Raw genomic sequence first — 20,520 nt, 5'->3', positions numbered from 1 at the left:
TCCAGCAAACAATACCCTTTATCAGTGAATGTCGTGATTAGTATTGGGTGCACGTGCGAAAACCTATAGTTGCCTATAGTTACCAGTATATTTTTGCCTTTATGTATTTATTCACATACACACACATAACCTTTGTTTTCTGTACAGAAAATAACTTTCCCAAACAATGGCACTATCTTTTCAGAGACTTTACCAAGTGCTTACAGTATGCATATAACAACTATCAAAACTATTGTACAACCACGTGGCAAATCTACCGTAAGTTCGCGTACGCACAGCAGGAAATACACATACGCACAGCAATGCAATACACTTTAAAACATAAAACGACAATAAAAAGAAACATTTTTCTTTCTTGTCCCTAGATTCTAATTAGCGCTCCTTCAGTCTATGCAACAACGGACATTCGGTTTCGCAACACACAGTGAACCACAGGTATTAGACGCATTACGTTCTTTCCTGCTTTATACGACGCGTCCGTCCATCCACCCTTTGTTGAGGAACCGAATATCGTAAGCGTTGCATACCTGCCGGTAACGTAACTCCTAACTCAAGAGCCCCCAAATTATTAAAGTAATTCTATCGTTTTAAAATAAGCATTGCCCAATCAATTGTATGTGTGTCCAAAGCACATGGTGGTTTATTTTAGCAGATGTAAATAGTCAACAATTCAATACATTATTATATTATGATACAGTACAGTACAGCACAGCCAATACCAAAAGTTACATACATACATACCGCTGCAATCGCTGCGCTTCCATGGGTCCCAATGGAACAGTGTATCTGTTAGATAACTGGTCAGAGTAGACTGAGACCCTGGTGGGGGATGCAGCTAATATATACAGTCAATGTTTCATTGTGAACAATAGAGATGACGTAGATTGTTTCTATAGGTCCAGACGTTGGGTGGGTCCAGGCCAGACAGGTAATAGGTTGATTCAATATAAGGAATCCAAAGGTGGGGTCTTCTGTCCAGGGGGTCTGCTCCTCTTCATAGCCAGTATCATACAAAGGTTTACTCTCTAATATCAATAACTAAAGTATGCAATGTGCGATCTCTTCGCCGACTGCACCGGACAGCTGCTGATGATTAGGGCTTCAATATGATATCAGGCATGACACCTTTCCTATTACCTAAACCTTTAATAACACTACAATGTACATATAATCACTATATATATATATATATATATATATATATATATATATATATATATATATTTATACATATACATATATATATTATTATTTATATATATATATATATATATATATATACATATATATATATATATATATATATATATATATAGACTAATAATAAACCGAATACTATCTGCTCCTGAATTACAGTGTAACAGAACCAATATGAAATTATATAAATAACTAACTGTTGTAATGCGAGTGTGTGCGTGCGTATTTTACCGTGCGAACGCACCACGCCACGTAACACATGGCGTACGCTTCGCAATACGCACGGCAAACCAATATTAAACCAATATACTTTCGTTCATCCAATTATACGACTTCAACAGTAGACTCGATGCTTAACAGGCAAGTTGACACGAAAGGACACACTGTAGAAGCAGTAGGCAGCGGGTCGGCTGACGGCAGGTGGAATGCAGACTGGAGCGCTGAGACGAGCAGGACTCTGTAGACACGCTGAAGTAGCTAACAGGAATCAGCTGGAACAGTAGCGATGTAACACAGGAGAGTTGGAGAGATCTGTAACTTGTTAGACACACGGAGGCAGCGGATAGGAATCAGCTGCTGGAGTCACGATGAAACACAGGAGAGTTTACAGTAATCTGTAACTGTAGATATACGGAGGCAGCGGATAGGAATCAGCTGCTGGAGTCACGATGAAACACAGGAGAGTTTGCAGTAATCTGTAACTGTAGATATACGGAGGCAGCGGATAGGAATCAGCTGCTGAAGTCACTAGGAACACGAGGAGTAGAAGTGGTCTGGAAACCACAAACGGCAAACAGGAATCAGCATAAGCTGAACACACGAGGAGGCACTGGAACACCTTCAGAGACTCATGAGGAATGAGACTCCAAGATCAGGCCACGTGGTATTGACCACAGGTGCTTAATATAGGGAGTGTTGCCTGATCAGACAATTAAGTTAAAGGAACAGAACTGAAGGTTAAAAGGGACTGCACATGCGCAGTACCTCATAATAATGGACGGACACGGTTCCTAGCTACCTTAGAAGTAGCACTCACAGTCCGGTGAGTGACAACTGCAATGAGAACTATTGTGAGGGAGCTACAGTGAGCTAGAGGGTTGAAATGAGAGAGACATTTAGGAGGTTGCAATGAGAGAAACAGGGAGGTGGCAATGGGTGAGCTATGGAGGGGGGAGCAATGAGAGAGATGTGGAGGGGACAATGAGAGAGATATGGAGGGTCAATGGGAGAGATGTAGAGGTGCAATGGGAGAGATGTAGAGGTGCAATGGGATAGATATGGAGGGGACAATGGGAGAGATATGGAGGGTCAATGGGAGAGATATAGAGGTGCAATGGGAGAGATGTAGAGGTGCAATGGTAGAGATATGATGGGAGCAATGGGAGAGATATAGAGGTGGCAATGGGAGAGATATGAAGGGTCAATTGGAGATATATAGCAGTGCAATGGGAGAGATATGGAGGGAGCAATGGGAGAGATATGGAGGGGACAGTGGGAGAGATATGGAGGTGCAATTGGTAAGATTTGTGGGTAACAATAACGCAGTTTTTCTCTCTCTTTTTAATTAATGATGACAATATGTCGTAGATCATAGAAACCCCCCCTCTCTTACAGGACCCAGGGCCCCCAAATCTTTACTCCCTCCCTTATTATATGACAGGAAGAAAAACAATGGAACAGATCATTGTAAGCAGGTTGACACCTTAATAAAAGTTAACGTTTTTAAGCAGGTATGTTATATGTTCAATGGCATAGCTAGAGGCCCCTGGACCCCAATGCAAAGTCTTATCCGGACTTCCCCTATCCTGCTTTCACGTCTTGTATTGAATATTGTTGAATGCAGGGTCTTTCTGAGGCAATGTAAGCTGCATTACACCTATTGTCCAAACCCCCATTACATAGACAGTCCCTCCATTTGTACAGAGAGAATCCTCCATGCCTCACTTACATTTTTCTTCTGTCTGAAATTTCCACACAGTTGTGGAGAACTCATAGCTGTACATAGGCCTTGACCTTCACATAGTTATGTAAATACCCCTGGCAGAGGAGGGGTTCTAATACTGCCCAAACGCCTTCTTCTCTATCTGAAGTGTATGACACGGCAACACAACTGTCTAGCATCTCACTGTCACTGACGAGAAGGCATTGCAGGTGGAGTTGCAGACTAGCTCCACTCATTCCATTGGGGCCTGGTAGCAATTGCAACCACTGTTACCACTTTATCCAGTAGATTATATTTATTAATTAGACAGTTTTTTTGTTTAGTTATCCATTTGTAGCCGTGAATCATTGTATTGAGTTCTATGATGTCTCTGATAGTTTTGCACTGGAGCCAGGGGTCATCACCTTTGTCTAATTGAGAGGTAGACAATTTGGGGTGAGAGAAAGAAGAGTATACTAGTGAAGCTAGTTATGAATCAGATCAGAAAGATAGACACACATATATATTAAACAAACAAAATTAATTGATGATTAAAAGGTAAATGTAGGTGTTTTAACTGGTTGTCATCCAAAAAATAGATTCTAAAACAATAATAAATACAGGGTAAATAGACTGGTGTAAGTTTATGGGGTGAAAATGTAGAGAAACAAAGCTAAATAAGCGAAATGCATATAAAAATAAATCACATATGCCATACATTGGTTCAAAGGATATCATGGGACTCTATACAGTGCACCACGGCTATGAACAGATAAGTATTACTGTTTCTAGTTTCATTATATGGAGGACACCATGTTATTGTAGCTCATACACTTACCACACCCCACAACAGTTATTATGTATTTGTGTTTTCTGCCATTTTCAAATTAGGCTATTACAAAGGAAAGAAACATGTTTGTGTGTTTTTAAAACTCCATGCAGTGTTTTTCAGTAGAGTAACCGACCGTTTCATATACATGGGAAAAACGTCTTCCTAATGACCAAAACCCATTTTTATGCCGAGTTTCAGAAATGTTTTTTTTTATATTTGTGAAAATTATTAACAGATATATTTACATTTTATAATTTTGGGTTTTATGCTTCTTAAACTAATTAAAGTCCTCAAAATTGCATGCACCAATAACAGAAAAGTTGTCCTGACAATGGTTTATTTCTTATACCCATAAGGCCTGATTTATTAAAGAAAGTAAATTTTCACTTTGGCAAAACCATGTTGCATTGCAGGGGGAGCTAAATTTAAAATGTGGGGACAGATTGATAGTTGGGATAGGGCATGTCCTAGATCAACTTTACATTTCAGTGTAAAAATAAAGTTATCAAGTATTTGTGTGCTATGTGAAAAAACAGCCAGTGTTTAACTTATATGCAAAATAATAAACTAATATGCACCCCTTGCACTGTAACATGGTTTTGTCCAGGAGAAAACTTACTAATTTTTTTGCCTTACCTTCCTTAATGAATCAGGCCCATAGTATTGAGAGGCTATTACTTGCAATCCCCAAGACTCCTCAGTAAAACAATATTACAATAGGTGCTTATCACAAGCTATTTATATTTAACAATACTCACCAGCAGTAGCATTGCTAGTTTGATTTCTAGTGTCCGGACACAGATTCTGAAAATACTTTTCTTCCATTAGCACAAACACAAGGGACGCCCATCCGAAGATGACGCCCGCAAAGCAAATGCATTCTATAAAGCCAGTGATCAGAGTCAGCACACGCTGGCAGCGCATCTCTGTGGAGGTGAAAGAAACTTTATTAGGACAAATATCAAACAAAAAATGTTTTGAATTCAATATACTAAAAGTGCAGACACAGAAGGGAGAGTATGATAAGTACATTAATAATAATAATAATAATAATAATAATAAAAATAATAATAATAACATACTTACCAACTCCCGGAAACTTGTTTCCGGGAGAGGGGGCATGACTGGAGGGCGGGAGGGGGCGGGACGAGGCCAATCGCGTCATTTTGACCCCGCCCCCATGAAAACGTAATTTGCATCGCGGGGGCGGGGCCAAAATGATGCGTTAGGCCTCGTCCCGCCCCCTCCCGCCCTCCAAAATGGCGTGATTCACAGAGAATCGCGTCAAATGACGCGATTCTCTGTGAGATTGGGATGCGAGAGAAATGCCAGCTTGCTCGACTTTCGGGAGTCTCCCGGACTTTCCAGGAGAGTTGGCATGTATGAATAATAATAATAATAATAATAATAATAATAATAATAATAATAATAAAAATATGACAATATAACCAAAAGGGATAAAAACCAAACCTGTTCAGTAAATTAACCGCCTCTTTTTTGTTCCACAGTACCTCCAAGGCTTAAGACACACAAAAGCAAAACAGTAAATAAATATGTGTCCATAATCTTTTAATTAAAATTTACCTTGCTGTTAACTCAAGCAGAGAGAAACATTTACTATATGGAACCCATTCTCCCTTACCTATTACAATTAATCCAATATAACTTGTTCAGAGACACATACACACACACACACACACACACACATATATATATATATATATATATATGACCTAAAAAATCAACCAAAATAAGATATACATTACTATCCTATATCTATAGATATAAAACAATGTTAATTAGCAATCTTCAAGTTAAGTACAAGCACAGTTTATCTATTACAGAAAATGATGTTAGCTATAACCACGTCTAAAACGAACACACACAGAAATGCAATGTAATAATCTAACTTAAAAGTCAGTGAATTAATCATACAAAACTTTCTAGTATCTGTCACTTCACATCCTGCTTACAATTTCTTTTTTATATTGTTTTTTACACTGTTTGAAAGTTTCTACATATACTGTTTCTGTTTATATTACTGAAGTTCATTAGTATTGCACCTCATCTGCCTATTCCTCATTCCACTTCTCACGCTGCACTTTCTCTGCTTAAGTCAGTATTCGCTCTTACCACTCTTGTTTTTTGGGGGGTATTCCTTTTTTGCCTTGCTTTTATGAAATATATTTTGCTGATCTCACGTAGTCATATCTCACGAGACAGAAGAAAGTGTGATGATCTGTGAAATGATCACATTTGTCAAACCACAGTTTCTTTCTTGTTTGAAACAGCTGCTCTCTCACATCCACTTGTTTAAATATTTTCCTGAAAACTCACCTACAAAATCTCTAATTTGCAAACACAATTCAAAGCACACGTTGCACTAGCTGCAGTGAAGGTGGAACAAAATCTAAAAAAAAAAATGATTATGATTTGTTGTACAAGAGCTCTGTCAGAAGACATGGTTCAAAAAATAAACTGCACTCTTAGCAGAAAATGATATTACCTTATTTACATAAAAAGGAAAATAGTATTACCTGGCACATAAATAAACAGAAATATATAGATAAGAAATAGGATAACAGCAGTGTGAATAAATACAAATAGTTTTAATCATAGAAAAAAAAGAAAAAATATATCAGGAAAAAATCTAACAAAAAGTCCATACCTGGTCCGGACCAGTAAAATGTATACTCAGGAGTAATAGATCATAAATCACATATCACAAATCCAATAAGGATGAGTTGAATTGTTCCTCATGAAGGTAAAAGTGTGTACATGTATTACCACTAATAGTGGATAAAGTGGATCTTCTAAGTATATTCAAAAAAAGAGGTCAATAAACAATGTAATGCTGTTTAAAACAAGACACAAATAAAAAACCAAAAACCAAAAAACCGCAGACATATAAAGTTCCAGCAGGATAAAAATAAATAAGTCACTCACTGTTCAGTAGAATGGTGCTGCTCGTGAACAGCTGTAGCAAATTTACATAACATATTTTTAAAAAGAGTTTATCATAAAAAACACAGAGACAGAGCCAAGTGATGGCGGCATTTTTATCGGAGAGTTAATCTGAAAAAAGTAGGTGTTTATTTCACCCAGGGACTATCAAATATATATCCCCTCATTTTTTTAAATAAGTGGACAAACAAGGAGCTACATCTTGCATTTTCCCTGGATTCTGAAATGATAGCCCAGCACCAAAAGTCTGAGCAATATGGCTGATTCTTTCCCCTCATTAACATACTCCCAGAACCAGGCTAAGACCCCATGGGCCCCAGGCAAGATACTGGTTTCACCCCTTTCTTCCCCTTTTATTCATGAATAAAAGCCAAAGCATAAAAACAGATTAGGGTTATCTGGTCCCCTCAGTGGCCACTGGGCCCTAGACTGTAGTCTGGATTGCCCAAATGACCGAGCTCAGCATAGTCCCCACTCTAATACTACTATATGGGCCTGGTCTGATATTGATCAGGTATGGAAGTATCCTTGCTGGGGGAGATAGCATGTGAGAGGAGGTGAGATCCCAGAATTCAACCACTATACCCACTACACCTCCGGGGTCTTAAGACCAATGCTGTACAGAAACTTACCAGTTCAAAACCCAAGTGAATATTTCCTTACCTGGGCAATGCCACTAGCTGATAAAACCTCACAGAACTCCATGTACCCTTAGGTGAAATCTGCACTGTCCTAAGAACCATGTACCTAAAACAACCATGCGGCCAGCTTCTTGAAAAAATATCATGAAAGGAGAATAAAGGAGAGTATTCATATAGCCTGGGGTGAAGTTTATCGTCTTTCCAAATTGCCACAATGCAACATTTCCCAAAAGTAATTCTAAAAATGTATCCTCTTCTTAGCAAAATCATTAACTAGGGAGATCGAGTGATATCTCAGACAGTTATTGTCCAAAATTCTGTGACCTACTCTCCCTGCAGACCAGCATCAGGCTATTGGTATTCCCATCCAACCTTGTATGAAATGTACCTTGTCCCGATACTACCACAAGCCAAAGAGAAACTAAGGCAACAGGGAACAATTATCTCATATGGGCTGACAGGTCCCCAACCCCCATTACCCGGCCACCCACCAACTAAACCTCCACTGTATTGAGACACATGTTGAATGCATGTTGAAACCTGTTTACTGGTTATGGAAACTAATCCAGTATCTCAACAAGTTTGCAGGTAATCTACCTAAACAACAGGGCCGGACTGGGACTAAAAATCAGCCCTGGCATTTAACATACACAGGCCCACCTCAGTTCAAACATGAAAGAAATCGTGTGCCGGCGGCGCCGAAAAGGGCGTGGCCGCATTGTGTTGTGGGTGTGGCCAACATGGGGCATTGATTCAGTTCCCTTCCCCTAACCAGAGCTGGATTAAGGCGCAGGTGGCCCGGGGTATTTAAGACAGTAGGGCCCTATTATGTAACATGGTTATCATTTTAGACAAATACACAGGCAATACTGTGTACCCTACTGTTAGAAGCACACAGCTTTGCCTTCACAAGCAGTACGTAGTGAAGCGTGTAATACCTCCCAACTGTCCTTGCAGTTAAACCAAATCCTGACTATGTGAGACAGTCACCCAAATCAGGACTGCCCCACCAGATTCAGGACAGTTGGCAGATTGTCCTGCTCTCTCCTACCTGTCTTGCTCACTTTCACCACTTGTAGCAGCTGGTTTCTTTAGCTCAGTTCTTTCTTGTCTTGATCCTGGAATATTGGATGCCCTATTTTGAAAAAAATGGGGTTAAAACAATAGCACTCACATTTTATAATTAGGCCTCCCTCCAGTCCCCACAATAATAATAATATTCACATTTAATAAGTAGACCTATTTCCCTCCAACCAGCCCCAACATTAAATTAACAGTATACCCATTTACTCAAAACATATTTCCCTCCCTCCAAACAGTTCCAACAATAAATTAAATAGCATTAAAGTTTAATAAATATAGCCATTTTCCACAACATCCGCAACAAATAATTCATATTCACATTTAATAAATAGCTCTCTTCCCCAAAATCAGCCCCATATTCAATTGATAGCCCACCCCAGCATTAAATTAAAGGTTCTTTCACCTCACCTTAAATAATTAGCCCCCACCTACACTCCACAATTAAATAGCCTACCTCCCAACACTATATTAAGATCTTCCCTTCCCTCACATATTATATATAAAATACTGCGCACGCACACTATATAAAACATGGCCAAACACACACGCACACTATAGCAACATGGGGCCCCACTATTAGACGCACAGTTAGCCCCACTGTTTGTTTGCCCCACTGTTTGTTTACCCCACTGTTTGTTTTAGCCCCAGTTTGCCCCACTGTTTGTTATCCCCACTGTTTGTTTGCCCCACTGTTTGTTTGCCCCACTGTTTGTTTGCCCCACTGTTTGTTAGCCCCATTGTTTTTTTGCCCCAGTTTGTTTGCCCCAGTTTGTTTTCCCCACTGTTTGTTTGCCTCAGTTTGTTAGCTCCATTGTTTGTTTGCCCCAGTTTGTTTGCCCCACTGTTTGTTTGCCCCAGTTTGTTAGCCCCATTGTTTGTTTGCCCCAGTTTATTTGCCCCAGTTTGTTAGCCCCATTGTTTGTTTGCCCCAGTTTCTTTGCCCCACTGTTTGTTTGCACCAGTTTGTTAGCCCCATTGTTTGTTTGCCCCAGTTTATTAGCCCCATTGTATGTTTGCCCCAGTTTCTTTGCCCCACTGTTTGTTTGCACCAGTTTGTTAGCCCCATTGTTTGTTTGCCCCAGTTTATTAGCCCCATTGTTTGTTTGCCCCAGTTTGTTTGCCTCACTGTTTGTTTGCCCCAGTTTGTTAGCCCCACTATTACTTACACACACAGACACACTATTACTTACACACACAAACAGACACTTACCTTTTTACTTCCAGCAGCAGCATTCAGCGCGCTGCCCGGCGGACGGAGAATCAGTGACAGCCGCCTATGCGACCAATCACATGGGACGGCAGGGCAAGCAGACCGGCCCATTTGGCCATCGGCCCTTCTGGCATTTGCCAGAAGTGCCAGATGGCCAGTCCGGCCCTGCTAAACAATGAGTAGCCGTATATTCCAAATATCCACATAAGCTTCTACTATATACAGCAAAATTGACCTTTATTGAAAGCTGCAATCTTCTAAACTACCACATGAGGACATCAACTGTCTGGGAGTACCCATGTTCACAGTTCCATGGACATTTACACGTGCTCTGTTCCCATCTTCAGTATTACGACAAGAAAGACCAATGATTCTCCATGGCAATGGACAAAAGGGAAATATACAAACCATGCAAGACTTAGCTGATAGCTCACTGTCATCTATGGAAGATAATCCTGCAAATACATAGAGTTTCAGCCCAATATAGTGCACACACAGTCAAATGGACTTAACAAACCACAGAAATTGTAATACGGCTGCTTGACAAAAAATGCATTGGGCTGAAAGAATCTATTGTCTATTCAGCTATATTGCTAAAATCTACTAATGCTAAAAGTATTGCAGACATAGAGACTTGCGTCTAACTAGCCACAGAAAAAGTTGAAATTCACACATAACAATCAACAAATAACACTCTCCAAGGCAAATTATAAAGTCAAGGAAACAGAAATACAGTAGGAAAATAATTTGACAGTTTTGAGCTTCACCAAGTCAAAGCAAAAGATCTCATTAAATTTGTCTCACATTGCAGCATACTGTAAGTAGGGTTGAGCGGGCTCGGATTCCCGAAATCCGAACACCCCGGAACAGTGCCGATCCGAGCCCGGATCCGAGCACTGTTCGGGGATTCCGGCCCGACGCAAGACTCAGAACGAGGCAAAACATCATCATCCCGCCGTCGGATCTTGCGAAATCCGGATTCATATTATTCCCCGCTGCCCGCCACCATCTTCACTCGGGCATTGGAGCTTGGATTGAAAACAGCTTTCAGACTTTTGCCTTGAAAAAGCCAAGAAGCGTTGGCGTTTTGTTTCACCTATCCTCATTGCCTCTTATTTCAATCAAGAATCGCTCCCCAGTTTTTACTAGGTAGGGTATTTCACATAACCCCAGCGATTCTTGTTACTCAGTTTCCTCCAATTTTCGCTACCTCTGCTTTAGATCAATATAGCCTGATGATACTTTATATTGCTCAATTAGACTTTGCAGCTTAACATCAACTTGAGCTGACATTACGTACTCGGGCAACAGCTTCTTATATTATAGCCTGCTGATATTTAATACTGCTCAATCAGATTTTGCGGCTCAATATTATCTCAAACTGACATTATCTACTCGGGCAACAGTTGGACAATAAAAGTTATGTTTTAAGTCCACTGATCCTGCAGTATAAGTCCAGTGGTACTGCTATATAACAAAGTTTACTGATCCTGCAGTATAAGTCCATTGGTACTGCTATATAACAAAGTTCACTGATCCTGCAGTATAAGTCCATTGGTAATGCTATATAACAAAGTTTACTGATCCTGCAGTATAAGTCCATTGGTACTGCTATATAACAAAGTTCACTGATCCTGCAGTATAAGTCCATTGGTACTGCTATATAACAAAGTTCACTGAACCTGCAGTATAAGTCCATTGGTACTGCTATATAACAAAGTTCACTGATCCTGCAGTATAAGTCCAGTGGTACTGCTGTATAACTCCAGTCCAGTGGTACTGTCCTGTGCCGCATATAATTTTTAAATCCTTTGCCGGGTGTGTGTGGTTTAGGGGTACGCTCTCTTGTGCTGCATGTAATGGAGTACAAAAATTTGGAGGATAAAGTAGGGAAAGATCAAGAACCACTTCCTCCTAATGCTGAAGCTGCTGCCACTAGTCATGACCTAGACGATGAAATGGCATCAATGTCGTCTGCCAAGGCCGATGCCCAATGTGATAGTAGAGGGCATGTAAAATCCAAAAAGCCAAAGTTCACTAAAATGATCAAAAAAAAGAAAGTAAAATCATGTGAGGAGAAACGTAAACTTGCCAATATGCCATTTACGACACGGAGTCGCAAGGAACGGCTTAGGCCCTGGCCCGTGTTCATGACTAGTGGTTCAGCTTCACACGACGATCTAAGCCCTCCTCCACCCCCCCTCTAAAAAATTTAAGAGAGTTAAGCTGTCATCAAAAACACAGCAAACAACTCTGCCTTCTAAAGACATGGCATCACCAATCCCCAAGGAGAGTCCAAGGGTGTTGGTGGTTGTGAAGCCTGACCTTCCCATCACTGTACGGGAAGAGGTGGCTTCTTCCACCATTTGCAGCAAGCCCTCTGCATATGCTGGAAGGATCACCCACAGTGCAGTTACAGATTTGGATAATGAAGGTGTCAATGTTGTACACCAGGAGGAGGATATTGATGTAGCTGGCGCTGAGGAGGAACTTGAGGACGAGGATGCTGATGTGGTTTTCTTAAATGAGGCACCAGGGAGGGAAACAGTTTTTGTCCATGGGATGAAAAAGCCCATCGTCATGCCTGGCCATAAGACCAATAAATCCACCTCTTCGGTCTGGAATTATTTCTATCCCAGTCCAGACAACAAATGTATTGCCATATGTACCTTATGTAAAGCTGCAATAAGCAGGGGTAAGGATCTTGGCCACCTAGGGACATCCTCCCTTATACGTTGTCAGGCGCCGTCTCCGCACTGACACTTGGTGCAGGAGACGGACCCCTACACCTTCCAAGGAACCACGTCCTGTTGCCTAGCAGCGGGACGCTATCTCTGCTCACCTGTCTGCAGCCAGCATGTCTTACCGCCAAAATCTCCCTAACCCTATCAGGAGACTGATATTTGGTATTGACCCGGCTTCCTGACCATTCTCCTGCTTCTGATTTGGCTATATCCGTTCCTCTGGTTTTGACCCGGCTTGCTGACTACTCTTCCATCCTGCATCCTGGTGGGCTCTCACCGCTGCCTGAACTGTTACCTCGCCAGCTGACTGAAACTGAGGGCCGCGACCTGCATGTCCCTTGCAGCGAAGTCAATACCTCCTTGCGGGGGTTCCTGGTGAAAACTCAGTAGCGCCAACTGCTGGCAGGTATCATCAATTCCACCTAGTGATTCTGACATATGTCACCTGAAGAACCTTCATAATTCAGTGTTTAGTTCAGGAACTGTGGCTAGGACCGTCAGCAGTCCAGGGACACCTAAATCCCTTGGTCCTGTTGTAATCACACCAGCAACACCCTCCTCATCAATTTCCTCCTCAATCTGGATCGGAGATAGTCCTGCAGGCCATGTCACCGGCATGACTGAGTCCTCTTTATTCCGGGATACTTCCGGAGGATCCTGCAGCGCTACGCCTACTACTGCCGCTGCTGCTGCTGGGAGTCGGTCATCTTCCCAGAGGGGAAGTCGTAAGACCGCTACGTCTTTCACTAAGCAATTGACCGTACAACAGTCGTTTGCCATGAGCACGAAGTACGACAGCAGTCATCCTATCGCAAAGCGGATAACTGCGGCCTTGACGGCTATGTTGGTGTTAGACGTGCGTCCGGTGTCCGACATCAGTGGAGTGGGATTTAGACGGTTGATGGAGGTATTGTGTCCCTGGTACCAAATCCCGTCTAGATTCCACTTCACTAGGCAGGCGTGATGTACAGAGAAGTCTGAAAAAGTGTCCTCAGTGCTCTGAAAAATGCGGTTGTACCCACTGTCCACTTAACCATGGACATGTGGACAAGTGGTTCAGGGCAAACTAAGGACTATATGACTGTGACAGCCCACTGGGTAGATGAATCGCCTTCCGCAGCAACAGCAGCAGCAGCATCAGCAGCAGCATCTCCGAAACGCCTGCTCGTTCCAAGGCAGGCAACGTTGTGTATCACTGGTTTCTGTAAGAGGCACAACGCCGACAACCTCTTAGAGAAACTGAGGGAAATAATCTCGCAGTGGCTTACCCCACTTACACTCTCCTGGGGATTTGTGGTGTCGGACAACGACAGTAACATTGTGCGGGCATTACATATGGGCAATTTCCAGCACGTGCCATGTTTTGCCCACACAATAAATTTGGTGGGGCAGCATTATCTTAAAAGTGACAGGGGTGTGCAGGATATGCTTGCGGTGGCCCGCAAAATTGCTGGACACTTTCGCCATTCTGCCACTGCCTACCGAAGACTGGAGCACCATCAAAAAAGCCTGAACCTGCCCTGCCATCACCTTAAACAAGAGGTTGTGACGCGCTGGAACTCCACACTCTATATGCTGCAGAGGATGGAGGAGCAGCAAAAGGCCATTCAAGCCTACACAGCCAACTACAACATAGGCAAAGGAGTGGGGATGCGCCTGAGTCAAGCGCAGTGGAGACTGATTTCCGTGTTGTGCAAGGTTCTCCAGCCGTTTGAACTTGCCACACGAGAAGTCAGTTCCGACACTGCCAGCTTGAGTCAGGTGATTCCCCTGATCGGGCTTTTGCAGAGGCAGCTGGAGAAAGTGAGGGAGGAGCTGGTAAAGCATTGTGATTCCACAAAGCATGTAGCTCTTGTGGATGAAGGCCTTCGCTTTGCCAGGATCCGAGGGTGGTCAGTCTTTTAAAGTCAGAGGAATACATTCTGGCCACCGTGCATGATCCTCGGTTTAAAGCGTATGTTGTGTCTCTGTTTCCGGCGGACACAAGTCTACAGCGGTGCAAAGACCTGCTGGTCAGGAGATTGTCCTCTGAAGAGGACCGTGACATGGCAACAGCTCCTTCTTCATTTTCTTCCACACATGTGGCTGCGAGGAAACAGCTGAGATTTCCTAAACGACCCGCTGGCGGGGATGCAGAGAATATCTGGTCCTTACTGAAGGACCTGCCAACCATTGCTGACATGTCTACTGTCTCTGCATTGGATTCTGTCACCATTGAAAAAATGGTGGAGGATTAGTAGAGGAACCAACTAGGAACCGGACTACACTGGACCTAGTAATAACAAACAATGTAGACGTAATATCAAATATTCAAGTAAAGGAGCACTTGGGAAACAGTGATCATAATATGGTCTCATTTGAAATTAGTTTCCAGAAACAACGGTATAAGGGATCAACTAGGACTTTAAACTTTAGAAAGGCAAATTTTAATATGTTAAAGGAGTCTATAAAGAGCATAGACTGGGAAAAAGCCTTTGAAGGAAAAAATACGGAAGAAATGTGGGCTGTCTTTAAAATGTTGTTGGTAACATAAACGTATAAGTTCATTCCTATGGGAAATAAATGTAAAAGAATTAAGTCTAAACCAATGTGGCTAAATAAAAAGGTAAGGGAAGAAATGCAAAGGAAGAAGCGTGCATTTAAATTGTTTAAGTCTGAAGGGTCAGAGGAGTCCTTCCGTAGGTACAAGGAATGTAATAAAACATGCAAAAAGGAAATTAGATTGGCTAATTTAGAAAATGAAAGGCACGTTGCAAAAGAAAGTAATACAAACCCCAAAAAGTTTTTTAAGTATATAAATGGCAAAAGGATTAAAAAAGATAATATAGGACCCATAAGAAGTGAGATGGGTGAATTGATAAATGATACTAAGGAAAAAGCAGAGGTATTAAACACGTTCTTTTCTTCAGAGAGGAACAAATGGCAGGAGTAATACATAAAAATGGAAATGAAACCATGCCATTAATTAATACTTGGTTGTCAGAGGAAGAAGTCCAAAGGCGACTGAAGAATATTAAGATAAATAAAGCTCCTGGTCCAGATGGCATACACCCAAGGGTCCTTATGGAGTTAAACTCGGAAATAGCTAGATCGCTATTCTTAATTTTCAGAGATTCAATCTCATCAGGCTCAGTACCAAGGGATTGGCGAATAGCAGATGTGGTGCCGTTGTTTAAAAAGGGGACGAGATCACAACCAGAGAATTATGGACCTGTAAGCCTGACATCAATAGTGGGGAAACTACTGGAAGGTATTTTAAGGGACAGTATTCAGGATTACTTGGTACGCAATAAAATTATTAGTGGGAATCAACATGGATTTGTGAGGGATAGGTCATGTCAAACTAATCTAATTAGTTTCTACGAGGAAGTTAGTGGGAACTTAGACCAGGGCAGGACAGTAGATGTGGTCTACTTAGATTTTGCAAAGGCCTTTGATACAGTGCCACACAAGAGGTTGGTTTACAAAATAAGGGAACTGGGACAAGGAATCAAAATTTGTACTTGGATCGAAAACTGGTTAGAGAATAGGGAACAGAGAGTTGTGATAAATGGCACATTTTCTAATTGGTCAAAAGTCTTAAGTGGAGTACCTCAAGGTTCCGTGCTGGGACCACTCCTATTTAAAATATTTATTAATGACCTTTGTGATGGTTTAGAGAGTAAAGTTTCTATTTTTGCAGATGACACTAAACTCTGTAAGGTGATAAAATCAGAGCAAGATGTAGCTTGTCTACAGAGGGACTTAAATAAACTGTAGGATTGGGCGGCCAAATGGAATATGAGGTTTAACACAGATAAATGTAAGGTTATGCATTCAGGGATCAAAAACAAGAACGCAATCTATAAATTAAATGGAATTAATTTAGGAGAATCTATAATGGAAAAGGATTTGGGAGTGCTCGTAGACAGTAGACTTAGCAATAGTGCCCAATGTCAAGCAGCAGCTGCAAGGGCAAACAAAGTATTGGCATGCATAAAAAGGGGCATAGATGCAAGGGAAGACAGTGTAATTTTGCCACTGTATAAATCGTTGGTAAGACCTCATCTTGAATATGCAGTACAGTTCTGGGCACCACTCTATAAAAAAGATAATTTGGAACTTGAAAGGGTTCAGAGAAGGGCGACAAAATTGATAAAGGGTATGGAGTCATTAAGTTATGAGGAAAGGTTAGCCAGTTTAGGCATGTTTACTTTAGAAAAGAGGCGTCTAAGGGGAGATATGATTACTATGTACAAATACATTAGGGGTCAATACAGAGAGCTTTCATGTGAACTTTTTACCCCAAGGACCATACACAGGACACATGGTCATCCCCTTAGGTTAGAGGAGAGGAAATTTCACAACCAGCAAAGGAAGGAGTTCTTTACAGTAAGGGCAGTCAAGATATGGAATTCATTGCCAGGGAAGGTTGTGATGGCAGATTCAATAGATATGTTTAAGAAATGGTTAGACAAATTTTTAGTGGAAAGGTGTATCCAGGGATACGACCGTTAATTTAAAATGAAGGATAGTAGTGGATATAGGGTAAAAATAGGACTGCAATATTGAGTCTGGGGGGATTTTCACAATTGAAACAGATTGGCGGTTGCTTACTCTGGATGAATTTCAAATATAAGTGCAGGATCGCAGGAGATCCAAAATAGGTTGAACTTGATGGACTGGTGTCTTTTTTCAACCTCATCGACTATGTTACTATGTTACTTTGCTGACCACATCCAAGTAGACATGTCAGACAGTCCTTACTTGTACTGGCAGGAAAAAAAGGCAGTTTGGAAGCCCCTGTACAAACTGGCTCTATTTTACCTGAGTTATCCCCCCTCCAGTGTGTACTCCGAAAGAGTTTTTAGTGCAGCTGGGAACCTGATCAGTGAGCGGCGAAGGAGGTTGCTTCCGCAAAATGTTGAGAAGATGATGTTCATCAAAATGAATTATCAATTCTTCAATGAAGACCAGAATGTAGCTGAAGGTACCCAGTGCAAGTGTGTAAACTGGGTTGATCACAGCTGAAAATAAACAGTAGAGTAGTAAGTGGCGTTAGTAAGTCATAAAGGTACCCTTCTTAATAAGAGAGCTAAATCTATGTAAATGTGACAAACAAAATGTAAGTGGTAACTTAGGCCACAAAATACAAACTAAAATAACATAAAATAGAAGACTGAAATCTCTCACAGTTCAGTGGTAAAAAAATAGTCCAAATGTGGTTGTGTAAAATTCTTTTCTTTTTGTTGTGTGATCCTCCGTATTAAATCCCATGTGACTTGTGAAAATATAAAAACCAGAGACACATCATAGTGCAACCTGTCACACAATAATAAATATAAAAATGAAGTGAAGCAAAACAATAATGTAATGCAATTTAGGAGTTCTCAAGGAAAGAAACACAATTGCGTTTTTTAATGTCAGATGTAAGCACAGAGATCTTATTAGGTCATATCCATTTGATATAATAAATTGAGGTCGCAATCATCTAGCCCCTTGAATATAACACTTACAAAATAGTTACTTCAGTATTTAAGAAGGTTTTGTGCTAATTTATATTCCTTTTTTTTTTCTGTTTTGGCTGAGTGAAGAGCAGGGAGAACGTTTCCATCAAGATATAAAAGAAATGGAAAGAAGGTATCAAGGGAAATGGAGTGTTACGATGATGGCTGACTACTGCTGGATGTTGTACAGGGATCTTCCGGAAGCCACCTACAAGAGGAAAAGCTCAAAAATAAGTTTAGAGTTTAAAAAAAGACGATTTTACAAGCAATCTACTTGAGTGTGGTGTTAATTTTGTCGTCACCTGTGCAAATGAGTTAATATTTTTCATGTAAATAAAATATTTGCTTTAAGAGATTTTTTTAAACGATGACCACCCGTTTGTTCGAAAACCTGATGTCCCAGGACAAAACGACTGTCATTTTTGGATTCCGTGGACCAAAAAAACCGTAAGAATCAGTCAACTAAACCAAAACAGCTGTCCAAAAAATTTCAACCATAATCGCCATTTATTACCCTACACCTACCACCCAGGGGTGTAGGAAGAGCCCTAGTGCTTTCAGCACTGGGCTGGGTGTCCCTAGAGGGGGGGCCCACTCGGGTTTTTTTGGCGGACCCAATCCCTAGGGAATCCAGCCCAGCGCTGAACAGCCTGGGGTTGGTTTGTCATTATGGCAGTGGGACCCCTGCTGCTTGTCCCCCTGCTATAGTGCCACCAACCCCGACTGGTTTGCCTAGTGCTGGTTCCGTGAACATAAGGGGGGACACCACGCAAAATTTTTCCACGATTTTCACGAAACCAGCAGTAGTCTGGCAGCACTAGAGTTAAGACTGAATAGAGGGGGGACCCCACGCTTTTTTTTTTATACTTTGATCTATTTTTAACCCTTTTTACAGCTGCCGGGACCTCCGGCTGTATTGCAGAACAGTGTAATAGTGAAGTGTTTACCTAACACGCTGCTACAACACAGGAGAGTTAGCTAACACGGGAGTGTTTTACATCAAAGAAAAGCGCCAGAGATGACTAGCGCTTTTGAAGATCAGGGTAAAAATCACAGCTTGATACATTTTTGTGAAATTTTGGACTAAAATCGCAGGTTATCACCCACAACTTGCCGCGATTCTAACACCCTGAAAACATCGGACCTTGATACATTTGCCCCTGATCAGACTCAGTTATTACAATCCTTGCAGGATTGTAATAATATATAAACAAAAGGCTGAAGTACGGTCTCAGTATAAAGATAGAAGGCACTCCATTTAACTTATTACAATAAAAGGAAATTTGTTATATATATAATATTTCCAACTTAATAACCATTGAGATTCTTATTATTGGGCAAAATAAGCCTTTATTGTAAGGATCACATATAGGCGAAATATTAAAAACAAAAAGTTATGAAAAATATAGCGAAGATAAATTAAAAACTAATGGTCAGATCTTGGAACGTATCAGCCGATAGACATATATTGAATCAAAAAATGAGACATCAAGTTAGTTAAATGTTATAGTAATTGTAATAACTGAGGGCTCTCCAGAACACGTTTGCCTCTCAGTCAACTCCTCCAGTGAAAAGTCCGGCGGCGTTCTCTTCTGCATCTTCACAGCTTTGGATTCCAAATTCTCCCAAGTTTGATGGAGATACCCAAGGCCAACCGTGGCTTTTTAAATCAATGTGCCATCCAGTTCAAGCTTCAGCCTGGGAATTTCCCTATGGACAAAACCAAGGTGGCATATATTATTTCCCTTTTGTCTGGCCAAGCCTGGGCATGGGAGAGATATGACCCCTTGCTACATAATAGCATGACTTTCTTGGAGACCTTTAGAAGGATCTTTGATGAGCCAGGCCGGGGTTCCAGTGCTGCCTCTGGTACTAGCACTCTGATTCCATACTTCGATGGTCACTAGGGAAAAATCCATTCAATTGGGGAGAGCCCACCTCTCTCCGGAAGAAAGGGAGAGACGATTTAAGAATCACTTATGCCTGTATTGTGGAGAATCCTGACACATTTTGGGTAACTGCCCTAAAACGGTTGGGAAACGGCAAGGCCTAACAGGCTCTGGAGAGGCTAGGTTAGGTGTATCCGCTTCATCTCCATCTGATTCGAACTTCGCCATTAAGCTCTCATTCAATAATCAGATTTGCTTCTGGGGCACCCGGAAACTTTATAAGTGCGGCCCCAGTCACAAAGTTATCCATACCTACACATCCCCTGGATCATCCCATCACAATTGTCGCCATTGATGGTAGTAGGATTGTCGGGGGATCAGGAAATGCACAACCTTTCTCTCCCTTCAGATTGGAGCTTTACATATCATCACCATCATCATCACCATTTATTTATAGAGCGTCACTGATTCCACAGCACTGTACAGAGAACTTATTCACATCAGTCCCTGTCCCATTGGAGCTTACAGTCTAAATTCCCTAACATACACACAC

The 20,520-nt window shown here is 41.4% G+C and overlaps 1 protein-coding gene across 5 annotated transcripts in view; it reads right to left on the bottom strand.

The window, feature by feature from the left end:
- LOC142161523 (equilibrative nucleobase transporter 1-like) overlaps nt 1-20,520 on the bottom strand; it is a 125,765-nt gene that overhangs the window by 97,863 nt on the left and 7,382 nt on the right. For 4 of the 5 annotated variants that reach the window (XM_075217211.1, XM_075217214.1, XM_075217213.1 and 1 more), the window contains exon 2: nt 4,709-4,876. In XM_075217211.1, coding sequence (XP_075073312.1) covers nt 4,709-4,874 — 166 coding nt within the window. In that variant the 5' untranslated portion in view covers nt 4,875-4,876. Of the gene's footprint in view, nt 1-4,708; nt 4,877-5,420; nt 5,470-20,520 lie in introns of all 5 variants that reach the window. The other variant, XM_075217212.1, reaches the window with a different exon arrangement.

The sequence above is a fragment of the Mixophyes fleayi genome, chromosome 6 (assembly GCF_038048845.1).
Source record: "Mixophyes fleayi isolate aMixFle1 chromosome 6, aMixFle1.hap1, whole genome shotgun sequence".
Lineage (NCBI taxonomy): Eukaryota > Metazoa > Chordata > Amphibia > Anura > Limnodynastidae > Mixophyes > Mixophyes fleayi.
Note: the sequence above shows the minus strand (reverse complement) of the source record. Positions and strands in the feature narration are given on the sequence as shown.